The 19,360-nt window shown below is 38.5% G+C and overlaps 1 protein-coding gene across 1 annotated transcript; it reads left to right on the top strand.

Moving 5' to 3' along the window:
* The first annotated feature begins 13,733 nt into the window (after positions 1–13,733).
* Positions 13,734–15,236, top strand: LOC141836108 (protein JINGUBANG-like). Its single transcript, XM_074723519.1, has one exon. It carries the CDS (start codon positions 13,734–13,736, stop codon positions 15,234–15,236), a length of 1,503 nt encoding a protein of 500 aa, XP_074579620.1.
* The last annotated feature ends 4,124 nt before the right edge of the window (positions 15,237–19,360 follow it).

The raw sequence follows: 19,360 nt of genomic DNA, 5'->3' as shown, positions 1-19,360 counted from the left end.
TAATTCATCATCTCTTATCTTAACAATTGTCTCATTACGTATTGTTAATTATTTAAATTCCATATACTCTGTCTTTACTCTACTAAGGCTAAAATATTTCACTTCTAGCATTTCTCGTCAAGATTTGAGTTTAACATTTACTCCTTCACGTGTCTCATCTATCAAATAATATTATCTATAAATAATATACATCACAATACTGTATCTTGAATGTGTCTAGTAAGTTTATCCATTATTAGTATAGAAAGATAAGAACTTAGAATTAAGCCTCGATATAATTCTATCTTTATAGAAAATATTTTGATTAATCTGCTTATAGTTTTCACTCTTATTATCACATCCTCATACATATCATTAATTAGTTAAATATACGATATACTAACTCCTCTCTTTTCTAGAATTATTTATATAATTTTTTTAGGACTCTATCATAAATTTTTTTTAGGTTGACAAATATCATGTGTAAGTCTTGTTTTTGTTCTCATTACTTTTTAATTAGTTGCCTGAGAAAATGTATAACTTCTATTGTCGACCTTCCCACCATAAATACAAATTAATTTTTGATCATCGTGGTCTCCTTCCTTAGTTTTTTTTTCTATTACTCTTTTTTAAAATTTCATGATATGACTCATTAGTTTAATGACTCTATAGTTTGCATAATTTTGTATGTCTCTTTTATTCTTATATAAGAGAATTAGAGCACTTACCTTTGATCAGACATTTTTTAAATTTTCAATATCAAATTGAATAACTTTGTAAGTCATTAAATATCTTATTTTTCAAGATACTTTCATATTTCTATCGAGAAATCATTTGGTCCAACTACTTTTTTATTTTCATCTAATTTAAAAGTTTACTCAAGTAGTATAGAGAAATTCGATTAAATCAAAATGTAAAAAATCAATTAAAGTTTGCCCAATAAATCGAATGATAAAAATATATAATTAATTCAAACGGTTATTGAATTAACTAAATTTGTTTAATAGTTGATTGATTTACAATATCAATTAATTATTTATTGTTCAATAGGAATATAAAGTATTCCAGAGTCTAAAATCAGGAGTTCGAAATAATTAATTATTGATACAATCGATCCTTAAGATTGATTAGATTGACCAAACTCGAGTTGACTTAAGTTGAAATTTTAATATTTAATTAATATATTAGTTAGTTGAATAAAATATCAAGTAGGTCAAGATTGATCGAATACTTGACAGTCAATGAATATTTTAAGTTGGTTGAGCGAAGAGTCAAATAAATCAAGATTGATAGAATACTTAACAAATAGGAAAAGTCTAAGTGAATCATGATTAAACAGATACTTGATAGTCGGAAGTCCAACACGGAGATGACAAGAGGAAAGTCTAAATGGGTTATAAAGGGTTGGACATCTGACATAAAAAAGTAAAGTCCAAACCGATCAAGATTGATTGAACACTTAGCATGAGATGGAGTAATAACAAGTGGATCATGGAGAGGATCAAATACTTGACATATGGATAAAAGCCCTAATAGGTCGGTGACAATAGGTGGGATAGCGATTATCCCGCGAGTTGTATTAATTTCGTTAATCGACTACGAACACTGAAAATCAATCGTCTAAAACTTATTGATTCAAAAGAATATCAGAACATAGAAAAATAAACGACACTATCGAAAATATTATTAAACTAAAATTTTCAACCATAATCCTATTTAAATAGTCTAAGAAATAAGAAAAAATTATAAAAGTAAAAAAGAAAAAGTAAAAAAAATAAAATCAAACTCACGTTTAGAAAAGAAAACTAAAAAATAATAAAATCTAAACTAATTTTTAGAAAAGAAAATTAATCCTAAAAATTTAAAATAAAAAAAAATTAAAAGAGCAAATCTAGAATTTTGACAACCTAGTTTGAGTGAACCATAGTGTCGCAAGCCGACTGTGCCAACCCCATCAAGAGGCCACGGGTTAGTCATCTTTCTTGTTGGTAGTCTCAATCGTCCTTTTTTAAGGCTCAGAAGGGAGGTTGGTAGCCTCGATTTCTTCTCATCACAGCTCGAAGGGGGAATATAGCTATATCAGAGGGCATAAACTAGTTATGTTGCTGGATGCTCCTGCATCAGACTCCATGAGTTAAAAAGAACTCGTCCTCTAGTTCAAGATTATGCCTTTAAGATCAAAAGTCCTCAAGTGTTGATGAATTAAAAGTCGTCTCATAAGCGGTAGAACGGTAGAAAGATCCTCTGACATTAACTCAGTCAAATCTCTAGGCAGTTATTATACTTTTGATGGAACATACATTGCATCCTCAGATAATCTGTCATCTAGAATCTAACAAATGACCAAAATCATACAATCATCACCATAAAGTACCTCATCATATATTAACTTCATGCTGAATAAATTGAGATGTCGGATTAATGCAAGGTGAGATGATGGAGATTAGGGCTTCGTTGATAGATGAATCAGGCTACTGATTACCATCTAATAAAGTGGGCTTCTGGTCTTCGATCAACACTTCATTTAGGTCTATCTCATATTCGTCAGCATCGTCATAAACTAAATCACCAAATATTTTGATCTTATCATCGTCTCCAGCGCCTCTTGTGATCGGATGGTCAAAAGAGTAGGATTGGTCGTATGTGATGTTGTCGAAGTCCGCGTCTTCATGGTTGTCTCCGCTGCCATAGGAGGAAGGGGAACATAGAGGCGCTATGGAGTTAGCATTCTCTCAAAATTATAGTTGGCAGGGCGGTTGATCCTTAATCCCTCAAAACCAAACTTATGTTTCAACATCTCTCCTCGATTGGAAATTAAAAATTTTTCAAAAAGGGAATAAAGGAACTTACGACTTTTACGATCTTACGCTACTAGACGTTGAGAAAACTTTATGGCTTGTCTCTGTAGATCTTAAAGTATTTCATCTTGAGTGCTATAATCACAATGCAAGGCTTTCTCAGAAAGAATCTAAGAGCTCTGATACCAACTGACGCTGGACGGGGATAGCGATTATTCTGCGAATTGTATTAATTTCATTGATCGACTACAAATATCAAAAATCAATCGTCTAAAATCTTTTGATTCGAAAGAATATCAAAAGATAGAAAAATAAATAGTATTGTCAAAAATATTATTAAACTAAAGCTTTCTTTTATAAGAACTCTAATCTTGTTTAGATAGTCTAAGAAATAAGAAAATGTTACATTAAAAAAAAGAAAAAGTAAAAAAAAATTAAAAAGATAAAATCTAAACTCATGTTAAAAGAAAATTAGATCTAAACTAATTTTTAGAATAAAAAATTTAATCCTAAAAATTTAAAACAATTAAAAAAATTAAAATAATTAAAATACCAAATCTAGAGTTTTGACGACCCGATTCGAGTGAATCATAGTGTCGCAATCTGACCGTGCCAACCACGTCAGGAGGCCACGGGTTAGCCATCTTTCTTGTTGGTAGTCTCGATCGTCCTTCTTTAAGGCTCAAAAGGGAGGCCGATAGCCTCAATTTCTTCTCATCATAGCTTAAGGGGAATATAGCTGTATCGGAGGACATAAACTAGTAGTGCTACTAGATGCTCTTCCATCAGTCGAGAAGGACTGGATGTTAAGATAGTATGAAAAGTCTTAACATGTCATGAAAGACTGGATGTTAAGCGTGTGAAGTTCCAACATGTCAGGATTGATCGGATATTAGGCAAAGAAAATCCTAGCAGGTCAAGGTGGATCGAATGCTGAGCAAATGAAATTATGGTAGGTTAAGGTCCACCGAATACCAAGAAAGATGGGAATTCAATCTTGAAAAGGATAAAATGGGACTAGCAGTCGATTGCTTGGTAGTAGCAATCGACTAGCAAAGTCTAAACTCCGAATTCAGTGCCAAGAGGTTTAGGTGAATGAAAATGGGCTCCGAGTGCTCGGTTGCACACGAGAGATGCTGAGTCCTAACTCCTTCGTGCTCAGCAACCCACTCAAACTCCAGTTGCTCAGGCAAGACGTTCACCAAGTTGGAACTCGAGAACCTACTCTAGCTCAGGACTCAAAGTAGGCATTTGGCCAAGTTGGCACTTGAACAAGTTGGCACTTGGGCATGGGACTCAGAGTCGGTCGAGTGTTCAGGGTGCTCGGGCACTTGCGAGAGTCAGCTCATGGGAATCCATTCGAACTTAGGGTGCTCAGGAGCGTGATGGTGATTCAGGCTGCTCGAACACGCTACACACTAAGCAATCGCCCATGAGGGAACACATTGAAATCATGACTTAAGTGTTTGGGGGTTCGGGTGCACGGTAGTTGGCACACAAGAACCCACTTGATCTCCGACTTCGACGTTTATCCGCGACCTCAACTGCCTCAAGCTCAGGCTCAACATTTTGTCGCAACCTCAACCTACTCGGGATTCAACTAATTAAGCAACAACCAACTGATGATAATGGGCAATCGACTGATGCCATTGTTTAAGTGAATAAAATATTCAAAACTCGATTGCCTGATTCAATTGATTAGGCAACAGTCAACTGATGAATAATAGATAGTTCACTGATGCTGAGGTAGATGGAGTTGTTGAGCTAATAAGTCAAAGTAACATTTGAATATATAGTGGATCAATCGACTGATGGGTAAAATCAGTCGACTAATAGACAAAAATTAGCTCAACATCAACCCTATAAAAGAGGATTTCGAGGAAGATCAAGTCAGTCGGTTCTTAGAGGTTTGAGGACGAAATGTTGGTGCATTTTCGGACCAACAATAGGCATTCCAAAGCAACTAACAGCTATCAAAAGCAAGATTCATTATTGTAATGCATTTTATTTGCATTACTCATTTCTGTTTGTATCTTTCTTTTGTGTTTGTGTTGCTTGTGTAAAAACACATTATAAGAGGTTTTTCGCCTCCAGAAGATGTTTGAGAAGGAGAAGGATAGTGATTGCAGTTTGCTAGGATTAGGTCTTGAAGTAGTCACCTTGGAAGGTGGTGAACCAAGTAAAACTTTGGTGTTGTGCCTCGGGTGTCGAATTTGTTTGAAGTTTCCACTATGCATTCAATCGATGCGAAAGGAACTATTCACCCCTCTAGCTTACATGAGTTCAAACAAGTGATATTAGACCAAGACCACTCTTTATTGGACTAACTGTCGGAAGGAGCACAAAGCTAGAGGAAGAAGAAGAAGAAGGCATGATTTTGAGCTTATCAATAGTAGCAGGTCATCGAATTGTTGCCGAAAGAAGCCAACACCAAAGGGAGCTCGGATTTTGGAATTAATAATCCCTGGGATGGTTTTAGGTACGACATCCGAGTACCTCCACCTTTCAAAATAAGAAGCTTCAAGTATTGGAATAAAGAATGGAGAATTTCTTGATGATGGAGTGATGACTTAGGGTTTCTATGATTTAAACTGATTCAATTTTGGGCTTTTACATTAAAATAAATTATAAAATGGATTGATTTGATCTTAATTGTCCTATATTGCATAATCTGAGGTTTGATTCTAATTTTCATGATTTTATGGCAATTTTTGGCATTAATTTGATTTTTATTGATTTTAGGGTTAAATTGGATCCGACTCGAGCTTAACCGCGGTCAAATCAAGTCAAATTTGTCAAACCGATCAAGCCAACACGGAGGAAACGACTTGGATCGAGCTTGATCAAAATTTTACAATTTTTTGGAAACCCTAGGAAGCCCTAAACCCAAGATCAAGCCCCACCGTCGGATTCAAAACGGATGGTCCAGATCATCAGATTAATCAGATATTTAATCAAAACTTTAATCGGTGAACAGTTCGGCTGGCCGTCACTGTTCACCTTCGTTCCCGCGAGCGTTCCCTGCCCCGCGACGTATCAATCGGGCCAGCTCCTTCCAATTTTTCTATTTCCATTGCAATTCTCCATCCTTGAGAAGCTTCAATCCGGTTGATTGGGTATAAATCGGCGACCGGACGGCGCACGACGGCAAGGGGTTCTTCCGGCGGCGCCACCCTGTTTTCTTGGTTTTCCGGCGACCAGCTGCACAATACGAGGCCGCGGTTCATGGAGGGGTTCTCATAGGATTGCGGAACACGCTTGGACCAACAGCAACACCATCGGAGCACGAAGAAGGAGGAACTCCGGTTTTCGCCATCTGAAACTTGTCTGCACAGCGTCGGTTTCGTTCGGAGAGGGTTTTTCCGGGTGTTTCGAGGTGCTGGCAGCGAGCAAGACACACAAGCGACCGTCTTCAAGCTTCCAAGGGCTCCAAGAGCTTGTTGACACCGAGCTGAGGAGAATTGAAGGAGAAGGGAAGATTGGATGACCGTCTTCGTTACTGCAATTCTGAATTTCGCGTTTTCTGCATTTCTGCATTTTCCTTGTTCTTTGTTAACTTAAATTCTGATTTCGTTACCCACATTAGACCTTGTGAATTTAGTTTTTAGCTCAATGCTTCAGTTTTGTTTTGATTTGTTTTGTTTTAGAGCCTCAGTAGCTTGGTTGTAAGCCTTCGAATGGGTTACTGAAATTCTCAGTCTGCTCATTCACTGTTGCGTGCCACACAAAAACTTCCCGTGCCAATCCAAGCCGATTGTATCAGAGTGAGTTGAGTTGGTTTAGGCTAAGAATTCTCAATGCATTTTTGGTTTTAGCCATTAAGTTCACCTGAATTGAATCGATTGGGTTTGTATGGTTTGCATCATTAGAACAGAAACTCATTTAGTTTGCAATTAGGCTATGTTAGATAGTTAGGATATCTATACTGCATTTAGGATTTCTAAACTTCACATTCGATCTATGAATTTGGAATTCAACAACACTAGACTTCAATTTTGAATTTTAGAATTATCCTGATTGGCATTTCATTTTATTTCATGCTTAATCATATGAATTTCAAATTGGTTGTTTCGACTTGATTTTAGTTGCATTTTATTGGATTATTGCATTTTCATTTGCATTTCATTTGAAAACCCCCAAAAACCCCATTTTAATAGAAAACCCCAAAAATACGACACACGATAAGCTCAATTCATTCAACTTTCTACTAGCCCTTGGAAAAACACGACTCGAGGCCCCTATACTTCATTTATTTGAATTTATTATGGATTTTCGATAAAATCTATAAATTTCAATTTGAAGCCCTATCGTGACACCTAGTTTGGGGCTTTTCATGGAGATAGAAAATTAGTTTGCCTTAATGGAAGGATTTAAAGCTCCAAGAAAAAAAAGGAAAACTTTTGCAAAAGAGTAAACGGATTAAGGAGCAAGTTCAAAATTTTGAGGCAAATAAAAAGGTAACTAAATTATTAGCAAATATTTTACCTAATAATATTTTTGTGTAAAATATGTGAATATCAATATGTCAAGGAATTGTGGATGAAGCTAATAAAGCTTCATGAAAATCTAACCTCAATGCCAAGTGAAAACGAATTCAAAGAGGGAGACTCATTAGATCAAGAACTTGAAAATTTAGAGGTTGAGAGGTGCTCAACATTTGAGGAGAATATTGAAGAAGTATCCACCTCAAGAATTGAGGAGGAGTGACCATTGACACTGGAGTGAGAGAAACCCTCAATATCTGAAAGCGATAGGGAGGAAGATTGTGCCACCTCAACAAGCTTGGAGAGCCCAACTTGAGTAGGTATAACAATTTCAATCGTTAAAAATAAAGATCACATTATTTATTTTGAGTGTAGAGAAAATTGGCATTATAAGAGTAAGTGCCTAAGATTGATCAAGAAGAAGGTTCAATTGACACCAATGGCAAAGGAGAAGCTAAAGGAGGTCGGATCCTTGATACAAAAGGGCAAAGAGTACATTGTGTACTTTACATGAAACCAATATAGACATTACCAGAACCACTGCCCAAGAGGGAGAAAATAGATTAAGGACAAAGGAGGAAACTCAAGTTTAGGGGAGATCCTAAAGCAAATTCTAAGGTATCATTTCATAATGGAATTCTTTCATAGCATGATAAAAAAACATGGTAGACCTAAATTTTATGAATTTAGAACTTGTTACAATGAAGATAGGAAACATGATAATTCTAAAGATAATTATAGATCATATCGTGCTAGAACAACCTTACCTAAAGATAGGAAGGTAGAAAATAATCTAGACAATAACATAAAGAAATTTAGACATATGCCTAGGAAGAAAATGATCAAGGAAGAAATAAAAAATCAAGGATAAATAATTTAGAGGTTGAAAATCAAGTTTAGAGATCAAGACTAAATCATTAAGGCCCTTAGGAAGATGAAAAATATGTCTCGGGGTGATCAATTGCACGTGAGAGATACTGAGTCCTAACTGCTTCATGCTTAGCAACCCACTCGGGTTGCTTAGGCAAGGCGTTCATCGAGTTGGACTCGAGAACCCACTCAAGCTCATGACTCAAAGTCAACATTCGACCAAGTTGGCACTCAGGAACCCACTCGGGCTTGCAGCTCAAAGTTGGTCGGGTGTTTGAACTCATGCGGGAGTCGCCTCATAGGAACCCACTCGGACTCAAATGCTCGAGACTCATGCTGCTCAGGCACGCAAGGCACTCAGGCAGTCGACCTTGAGGGAACAGACCGAAATCATGAAGTAGGTGTTTGGGGGTTCGGGCACGCTAGAGTCGGCACACAAGAACCCACTCAGGCTCGAGTTTCGATAGTTGGCTGACTCGAGCTTCGACGTCAACCATGACCTCAATAGCCACAGGCTCAAGCTTCGACGTTCTGTCACGACCTCAACCCACTCAAGATTCGACTGATTAGGTAATAGTCGACTAATGGTAATGAGAAGTCGACTGATGTCATTATTCAAACGAATAAAATGTTTAAAACTCAATTGTGCGATTCGATTGATTAGGCAACAACCGGTTGATGGTAATGATCAATCGATTGATGCTAAGGTGGATGGAGTCGTTGAGATGATAGGTCAGAATAACGTTTGAATCTATAGTGGATCAATCTATTGATGGGTAAAATCAGTCGATTGATAGGCGAAAATCAGCCTGATAGCAACCCTATAAAAGAGGATTTCGAGGAAGATCGAACAACTCAGTTCTTGGAGGTTTAAGGATGAAGTATTAGTGCATTTTCGGACCAACAAGAAACATTTCAAAATAACCAACATATCACAAACAAGATTCATTATTGTAAAGCATTTTATTTGCATTGGTCATTTTTATTTGTATTTTTTTGTATTTTATTGCTTATGTAAAAAATAAATTGTAAGAGACTTCCTCATCTCCGAAGATGTCCAAGAAGGAGAGGATAGTGATGATAGTTTACTAGAACTAGATCTTAAAGTAGTGATTTTGGAAGGCGGTGAACTAAGTAAAATCTTGATATTACGCATGTATCATCAAATTTATTTAAAGTTTTCACTGCAAATTCAATCGAGATGAAAGAAATTATTCATCCTTTTCTAGCTTACATGAGTCCTCACATTAATGACATATCAATCGATTACTGTTGAATAGTTGAGATCGTGGATCTAAGTATAGATTTAATTAAAATAAAATTTTAAAAATTAAAATTGAACTGAAAAAATTGAATAACCGATACTTGTTAAAAAAATTAAAACTTTAAATTAACTGAACTAAACTTCTAAATTCAATCAGTTCTAAGTGGTGCACTCGTGACCAAACTTGGGTAGTAGGAGCTAACTCAGACATAAACTTTTGATGATATATTTTACCTTTCGCATTAAAAAAGCCGTATACCGGGGCGCTCTGTGACAGGGGCAGACCTTGACCGGGCGAGATTCCGAGGGGTTTCCTAATACATAGTTGAATTCCTATGAGGAATAGTTAGCGGTCATTCGTTATTGGGGAGAGATCTGTAAAAGGATATCCTATGACAGGGGATAGGGTTCATTTAGTATTTCCGGGGCGCCTGAGTGACACGGGCAGACCTGAACCGGGCTTCTAGAACCGTTTCAAACCAATAACGAATCACGTAAGAACACCAATGATTTAATTCGAGGATACCTGACGAGGTTGAATTGGATAATTTGGTTGACATTCCTACAATTGAACAGTTATTGAGGAAAGGTAGAGGATCCAAGTCGATTAATCCATTATCTTGAGGAGTCTGAAATCCTTAGGATCGCTTCACCCATCAGTGTCACAGTCGATCCCTTTCTCTGCCTTCTAGGATAAAGCACTTTAGAACACTCCCATCTCCCCCACACAACTCATGATCAACATTCTCTCCACCTTTTTGTGCTAGATTTAGTAAGTAGTTCCACGGTCCCTGTGGATTCGATCTTTTTATTACTTGGCGACATTCCGGTCCTTGCGGAAGGCTATCAGGTATAAGTGAAAAGAGATCCTAAAACCAGGCCAAGGTTTGACTCATTCAAGATATCCTAGCTCACTTCCTATGAAGATAAGAAAAGAAATAGTCCTAGGATATTAACTACAAGCATTAATCACCTTCATCTTAACAAATTGCTACTGTTCTTGCAAGAAAGACAAACAAGAGATGTCTTGGTGATCAATGACATGTTAATCTACCATGCATAAAGCAAAATTCAAAGCAAATTGCGAAAGTAAATTTCAAAGCAAATTACAAAAATAAATTGCAACCTAAGTAAAGAAAGTAAATTTCAAAATAAATTGCAACTATTTACACTATTTACATTTTTTTGGTTCCCCCAGACTTGAACTTTTCTACCTCCTTCAAGGGCCTGGAGGAGGTTGTGGAGGACGAGACCCAAGAGGAAAGTTAGGAAGTCTTGGTAAGTTGCCTAAATGTTCATGGTATTGATAAAGTGCGGCAACTTGTTGGCGTGTAAGTTCCATGAGACTTCCTAAATTCCTCTTCTTTATACCACTCCTCGTATTATGACCCTTGGAGGTGTGGCCTCTTAACAAAGGGAGACTTAGCACAACGAAGCTAAGGGAAACGTCTTAAGCTAGTGCAAGGAAGAGCACGAGGCTTGTGGAAGACGTTTGAAGGCTTGCGTCAAGGCTAAGGGCTGAAGAAGAAGCTGAAAGGGTGGTTTCAGCTTTACAGTCGACTGGCACTGTTCATGCAGTCAACTGATGGTTGATCAAAAGCACACATAGAGGTTTTAGCTTGATCAGTCGACTGATATTGTTCGTCAGTCGACTGGTGGTCGAACAAAAAGTTTGGTTGACTCGATCAGTCGACTGGTACCAGTCGACTAGTGATGGTGCAGTCGACTGATAAACAACCGTTGAGCTGCCAGCTAGACAATTAAATGCAAATCAAAGAGTCGTTGAAGCCTATCAGCCGACTGGCCCTTGGAACAGTCGACTGATATTCAGAATTATATAAAAATAAAGTTCGACGGCAGAGTTTGACACAGTTCACTTTTCTACATTCTTGCACAATCTCAATCATTGTAAACCTGTTTTCTTCTTCCTCAAACTTCACTCTATATCTTGTGAAAGGAAGAAGTTGATTCTGCAAGGGTTTCTTCGCCTTCAAAGTGATCTTTGAAAAGGAGGGATTTTCATAGTGGAAAGGTGTTCAGTGTGTGTGGATCCTTGGATTAGTCACCTCATAGAGATGGATACCAAGTAAATCAACGGGTTAGCGATTGTAATCTTTTCTTTGCTTTTTTTTTGCTTCCGCTAACGATTTCGCAAGAAAGTTCAGAAAAATCGCTATTCACCCCCCTCTAGCGAACGCATCGGTCCCAACAGTTCTTTCCACCGTTGACTCCATGAATGCAATGGGCCTTACTAGAGGGGCCCGTAATGCCTCTGCTGGAAATTGTGGTCTTCGTGTGGGGATCTGAGGGAGCTCCGCAGATCGTGTTTGTATCATGGAGGGCGGAGCTGGAACGAAGGGCTGTTTTTGTGAAGCAGCTTGAACCGCAGCCGCCAATAGGCGGTTGAGTTCTTCTTCCATTAAGGCGAAGAGGGCTGGTCTTGGGGGATCATCCATGGACACGTCTCAAAGCAGGAAAAAAAAAGTTCCCATAGACGACACCAAAATATGTTCCTGTTGAAATCGCCTAGTGGATGCGTCACCCACCACGCAACACCACGATGGATGTTGTTAGGAGAAAGAAGATGATGAACTCCGGGACCGACAAACACCAACACCGTGAAAAGGAAGGCCAGGGGTGTCTCTGACTCGACCACTCCCACACTCAAATCAGTTACGGGGGAGGAAAAAGAAGAAAACAACAAGTCGCAAGAAGAAGCGAGTGCATATGGTATTGTGTACCTGTGTATAATAGGGGGGTTATATAGACGGATAGGGGAGAGAATTATATCAGCTTATCTTATTATTAATTAAGAAAAATATCAACGTAGTAGATTTTTTCAGAGTTGTCTTTCATTATTAAGGAGAATATCATTGTGTTAGAGGAATATCTTGTTAGGGTATGAAAAATATCTTATCGTGATTATCCACGATCGTTAGTCATTCCGCATGTCTAATCCTATCTCATAATTGTTTGGTGGCAGTGACGTGACTGTCTGACAGATTGAATTTGATTGTGACCATCTGAGAGATTTGACGGGCGAAAAGAGAAGGATCAGACACGGCTTGAGTGTAGGAGCAACGAGCTTGGTAGAGAGATGGATCAGGGTTAGATGAGTGAGTGGTCGAATAAGGATTCTGGGTGAGTCGAACGCGTCCGATTAAGTCTAGTCAATCAGTCCAGTCAACTGTGACGACCGAGTCTACCTTCGCCTATGTCACGTGTCCGAACAAGTCACCTTCTTTTATCTGACGTGTCCTAATTTAAGACTAATCTTTACGGACCCGATCATAATACCCATAACAATATATATTTGTAGCTATTCATTAGTCATTTACCTGTGCATTTGGGCTAGGCATGAATCCTAAATATATCGAGATGGATAAAATCATAGTATGTGCATTTATCTTCTTTGCCTTGATGTTTTGTGAGTTTTTGCTTTTTCTGAGCTAACTAAAACACTGAGAAAGAGATGAAAAATATAATAGAACTTCATTAGCGATAAGGCACAGCTTGTAATTCAAGCTAAATAGCAAGTAGCTAGCATGATATATTATAAAAAGGGCTCTCAGATTATTATCTTTTTTAATTTTTCTTTTTTCCTATAGGTCCCGACACCCCCTTACTAATCCGAGAATCTTTGGAATATACATGAATTTGATGATCAAATTCCCATGTTGAATTGTTGATAAATCTCTTTTTCAGAATTTATCCTATCCTCCATAAGAGTAATATCACACAACATTTTATATATATCATAAAATTTTGATTAATTCAGTTTTCAATTGAATTAATTGATATTTTATCAATTTGATTTATTTAATTTTTATTAAAAATTTTAATTAGTTCAGTTAATTCAAAAAAATTAATTTATTTGATTTTTAATTAATTCTATTCAATTGGATTCAATTGAATTTTAACTGAATACTAACTCTAAACATATATTTTCAACGTTACTGTTATAAACCATGACTTAGCACTGAATAATCTTGCCTCTTGGTGAACCTAACTCGAACAAAGTGTAATATAATACATGTCACACCCACTATGGTATTTTTTTTTTTACTTCTTGATGATTGAGAGATTTTGCATTGTATATATAAGGAATCATCATGATCTGCGCGTCTGCGGCTCCCCGGCTTCTTCTGCTTCTGCCTTGCTCTCGTCCTCATGCTTGACAGCTCTTCCCGCCCCATCCTCTCCTCCTCTCTTTCTTTCCTCCAATTCCAGTGCTTCCTCCATCACCTCCTCCTACACCTTCATTTTATCCTTAGCTTGTATATCCCTTCCGTTATCTCGTGATCTGCAAGCCTATAAACGTTCTACACTGCCTCATCCATGAACGGAGAATCCATAAGAGGTTGTGCTTTGTTCGCCAAAGGCGGCGGCGGCCTCCCTCGTACGCCCAGCTTCTCCGCCCTCGTGCACTCTAACTCTCTCATCAAGTCCACGAGCGAGGAGGATTTCCACGGCCGAACCAGCAGCCGTTCCCTAGCCAACCCTGGCTATTTCTCCGACCACAGCTCCCACACCGACAAGCAGCCCTCTTCTGCCGACAGCTCCCCCTTACAAATGTCCCCTTGGAACCACCAACCCGACCCTAACCCATTCTTCGACCCCGCCAATGCTTCTCCTCCGCCCCCTACCGACCTCTTCCCCGCCGGCTCCGGCCTCGTCGCCTCCCTCGTCCGCGAGGAGGACCACATTTACTCCCTCGCTGCCGTCGGCGACCTCCTCTACACCGGCTCCGACAGCAAGAACATCCGTGTGTGGAAGAACCAAAAGGAGTTCTCCGGCTTCAAGGCCGCAAGTGGCTTCGTGAAGGCCATCGTCATCTCCAACGACCACTGCGTCTTCACCGGCCACCAGGATGGCAAGGTTCGCGTTTGGAAGGCTTCACCGAAAGACCCGCGTATTCACAAACACGTCGGAACACTCCCACGCTTCAAGGACTTGATCAAGTGCTCCTTCAACCCAAGTAACTATGTGGAAGCCGCCCACAAGCGCCACCACCAACGCTCTTCAGCCCTTTGGATTCGCCATCATGATGCTGTGTCCTGCCTCTGCCTCAGCGAGGATCAATCCCTAATTTATTCCGGCTCTTGGGACCGCACGCTCAAAGTGTGGCGTGTCGAGGACATGCGTTGCATCGAATCGATCAACGCCCACGATGACGCTATCAACGCTGTCGCCGTGGGGTTTGACACAATGGTCTTGACTGGATCAGCTGACGGCACGGTGAAGGTGTGGAAGCGAGAACAACTGCCGAAGCCAATGGGAAACAAGAAGGGGAACGGGAAGAAACCAGTCTTGCTAACGAGGCATGAGCCATATGCGACACTAGTAAGGCAGGAAATGGCAATAACGGCACTTGTGGTGAACTCTGCGGCTGGAATGGTGTATGCGGGATCATCGGACGGTGGCGTTAGCTGGTGGGACCATAGAGGTGTGGGCGGCGATGCAGGCAGCGGAGGTGTGATCCGAGGGCACAAGGTGGCAGTGCTGTGCCTAGCGGCGGCAGGGAGCCTGGTGTTTAGCGGCTCTGCCGACAAGACATTATGCGTGTGGCGGCGGGAGGCAGGCGGCGTCCATGTGTGCCTGTCAGTGTTGACGGGGCACACAGGGCCAGTGAAGTGCTTGGCGGTGGAGGCAAACCAAGAAAATAGCAAGTCAAACGGGAGGTGGGTGGTATACTCGGGGAGTCTGGATAAGTCAGTGAAGGTGTGGAAGATCGCCGATAACGCCGATTCGGACTGTAGATCTTCGGCGGCGACAACACAGTGGGACTTGGAGACTGCTTTGCCCTGCCAAATAAACACGCCTAACTACGACATGTACTGACGATTAACATTAATGTATCTTATTAATTCTATATATTATATATATATATATATATATATATATATAATGTCCTTTCATCTGTGTGTATGTATCATCACCTGATTCTACTGCCGTAGAGAATGGATCATAGGCGGCCGACGGTTGTACAAAATTTAAATAACTATGAACCCAGAGAGAAATAAATTTTCCCTTGTTGTGGCTTGCATGGACGACGAACGATTTTCTTAATTATTGTACGTAGTTAACGAGTATATATAGTAAAAGGCTTTGATGTAACGCTTGATAGGTTACATTGTGCTTTGTTGAATCCCAACCCTAATCCTCAGGCTCTCCCTTAGCGGATATACACACACGAGAGTATGTCAAATCCTTGATATATTTCCTCTCAGGTTCTCCCTTAGCGGATATATACACACACGAGAGTAAGTATATATTTCCTACATTTGATATATTTCGTACATTTGATTTTTATAATGAATCAACAACAAATGTTGTAACGTGATTTTAAAATCCTGATCGTAGAAGAAGTCAGTTGATTGTGAAGAGCCCCATCACAAATTTGTGACGGGAATATGTTGTGACAAGTAGCTATAAAAATATAGTTAATTGGTAATAATTTTAGTGATGAAAATTTTTCATATTGATTTGTCATTAATTTATAACGAATTTGACGATAAAAATAATTTAGTTATGGATTTTTTATCGTCGTCAATTTGACGACGAATCTATTTTGGCGACAAATCAAAAAGTTGTCATAAACTTTGACGATGAATTTCTGATTCGTCGCCAAATTTAATAATAAATGTATAATTCATCGTCAATTTGATGATGAATTTATGATTCGTCGATAAATTGATGCACGAATTTAGAATTCGTTATCAAAAAATCCTAACTTAGTTTCGTGATCCGACTTTCTTTCCTATTCGCGATCTGAGTTTTTTTCCCTCTCGGCGATTGTGACGTTCTTTCCCTCTTGAGTTTCTTCCCCGTTCCGACGTTCTTTCCCTCCGATCCTGCGTTCTTTCCCCCTGGTCCGGTGATCTTTCCCTAGATCCAGCGATCTTTGCCCTAATCCTGACGAATTCGACAATCTTTCCTCGATCCTGACGAATCCGACGACGGCAACAGAAACTTGGTAAAGTTCTCCCCTCTAGCTCTCTTTTCCCTTCCACTCTTCTCCCCTCTCCCTACTAGCGGTCGATTAGGCTGGCCGGCCGTCGCTAAGGCCGACAGGCATGCCGTTTTGCCTAACCAATCGGCCGACGGGTCAAGAGGAATAACTTTGTAGTTTTTTTAGGTTATTTATCTTCCAATATATGCTGATTTAGGTTAATTGACTTCATAGGAATAACTTTGTGGTTAATTAACTTATAATTAGTATTTGGTTCACTGCTAATTTAGGTTATTGATCTTTCTCCTTTATGCATTATCACTCTCAACCTAAATGCTTTCAAGTGCAACCAATTTTGTTGTTGATAGTCAAGATCATGTATTTTTTCCCTCCTAGCAGCCAATATATTTAACTCAAATAGTTGATCAATTATTTCAATGTTTTCGCTATTTGATGGTTACATAAGCTAAATCCATCATTATAGTAATGCCCTACTCTTCACATATCCTACACGATATCTAGTATTAGTTTGCAATTTACATCATGAGCTATAGTTGACTAGATAAATAAAAAACTATAATTTCAATGTCTTTTCTAGGGTTTAACTTGATCCAGTTGAGCCACCTTGATCTCATGCATGTTCAGCATTAACTCTATATTAAATCCCATGGTAGCTAATAAGAATATGACAGTTTGATTACTATACTGATTAATTAGATATGATAAGACCTCCGATTTACAGGTTCGTGGTCGGTGGGAACACTTCAATGAACGAGCAAGAGCAAGGATTGAGTCCATGAGACTGATTGGGATTTATCATTTTTTTTTAGATATGATAAGGCAAGTAGAGTCTAGCACCATTAAATGCCTTCAACTACCAACTCTCTTAACAAGAGTTGACTAAGAAGCTCTAAGAGAAGACCTCAGATTGAACAAAAACTCTCTTGTTGATGATTTCAGCACTGTTATTCTGAATACTAAATACATATTGTTGAAGTCAAATTGAAGATCGATAAGCAGCCCCTTGTGACTAGGCCGGCAGAGTCATGCTACAACCGATTGAATGGCTCTTGATATCTAAGGCAACGATAATGTGAATTAGGGAGTTAGATGGGTTGCATTCCTAGGATGCATTGAGATAAATACGTAGGTTGAACTACGTCTTCTCTCTCAAGATACATGCTTTTCTCTCAAGGCAAACGTAGAGTAACTCTCCTTGTGTACGCACAATGTAGGTTCGATATATCGAAATGAGCATAGAAAGGGACATATATCTTTCTTTTTCGCATATGTCCGGTCTAACAACATTGGCGAAGAGTAAGATTTGAGATATGACACACTTTCATTGGTTGGTAGAGAGTTGGGCTCTTTTCGCATACATATATGCTGATTCATCTTCCTTTTTTTTTCATATTTATGTCGCTTCTATTGTCTTAAAACAATGCAAAATATTAAGTAGGATTACTGGTCCAATTGATCATGCATTCATTTGACCACCTTTGTCTTATCACCAAGTTTCAACTCCTAACCCTAACCACCATGTGCACTTTGACTTTGTTGAGGATGTTCATTCAAATCACTTCCTCTTATTTATTAACTCCTTAATTTTCTCACTGATCAGAAGTTTAGTTAAAGTTTGAATCCAATTTGCACAATGCAATCACATTTAAATTTTATATGATAAATAAAGTATTATTATTGAACTCATCTAACCATATGAACTCACCTCATAAATAGAGTATTATGAGGTGAGCCGTGTGCGATGGTCGCTGAGGTGAGCCGCATCCCGCATGTGATCACCCGCTGAGGTGAGCCGCGCACGGACGTTTGGTGAGCCTTAACCATTCAGTCCCACCTGAATTAGCAATCACTTGTTATTTCTTGAGTTTTTGAATACATACATGGAGATCGGGAAGAGATGATGAGGGTATTATTGATCTCAATTCGAACTCGTTCTCAATTTTGAACATCCTAGTCGACCAAGTGGATAATATAAGCAGAGATATTTAACTGGTCAAGAATAATGTGCAGTCCAGACATATATTTTACTGAATTGTCCAAAAGTCCTACCATATTTCGAGTTAGTATATATTTCATATTTTTTAAAGTAAATTTAATTTTAATCTGTCACATTTATATGACTCGTTGCTTACTTAATTGTCTATATACTATCTTATTATTAAATACTGATGATTATCTATTAATACACTGTAGTTTTTGTATAAGTCATTACAAGTAACACTATTTAGGTATTTGGTGTTGCATCAGTTTTGATTTGTTAGCAAATATAGTAAATTTTTCATGTTCCTCATTATGTAACAAATATTTATTACTTTATCTCCTAATAATTTTGGTTGACAGTTTCGACGTAGTGGCCATAGACGGAGTACTTTTGGCCAGCGGCACCTGACACTGTATCTACGCATCACCCTGATTCGACAGGACCATCTCATGCACTTTCACCGAATTCATCTCCATTGTAGTCTCCAGTACTTTCGGCCAGACAGTCCGCTGTTGAGTTGCAAGATATTCAATAGATATAATCCCCTCATGTAGATTCATAAGTATTTAAAAATTTAGTATTTTTTAAACTACTTTCTTAATTATCTAACAATGTTTGTTTGAAATTTTATGACAAATTTCAAAATTTTATACGTGTTATTCGCGAGATTAATAAAATAGTGAATAATCATTGGGGAGGAGATCAATAACATATACCAGCACTCCAACACTTACAAAAGAGTTATGGTGAAATGAGTTTAAGGTATATATCCCCTTCAGTTGATATATCAAATTAAAATAAATATATAATTAATTTTTTTCAATTTTAGTGGGCATTCAATTGGGAGCCATCTAAAGAATTGGAAATAAAGAGAATCTTTAAGAAAAAAATATGGAGATCACATTTGGTATGTACTCAATCATGCAAAGACTAGGTGAAAAAGCCACCCTACATCACTGAAGAAAATTGGGTTAGAATCATCGACTTTGGCAAACCGAGAAGAGTAAACAA

The sequence above is a fragment of the Curcuma longa genome, chromosome 10, assembly GCF_044706935.1.
Source record: "Curcuma longa cultivar G26 ecotype Majalengka, Jawa Barat chromosome 10, ITB_CL_G26_1.1, whole genome shotgun sequence".
NCBI lineage: Eukaryota > Viridiplantae > Streptophyta > Magnoliopsida > Zingiberales > Zingiberaceae > Curcuma > Curcuma longa.
This window is presented reverse-complemented; position numbering and strand designations above follow the sequence as displayed.

Coding starts and splice junctions, on each gene's coding strand:
- LOC141836108 (XM_074723519.1), top strand. CDS start 13,734: ATGAACGGAGAATCCATAAGAGGTTGTGCTTTGTTCGCCAAAGGCGGC.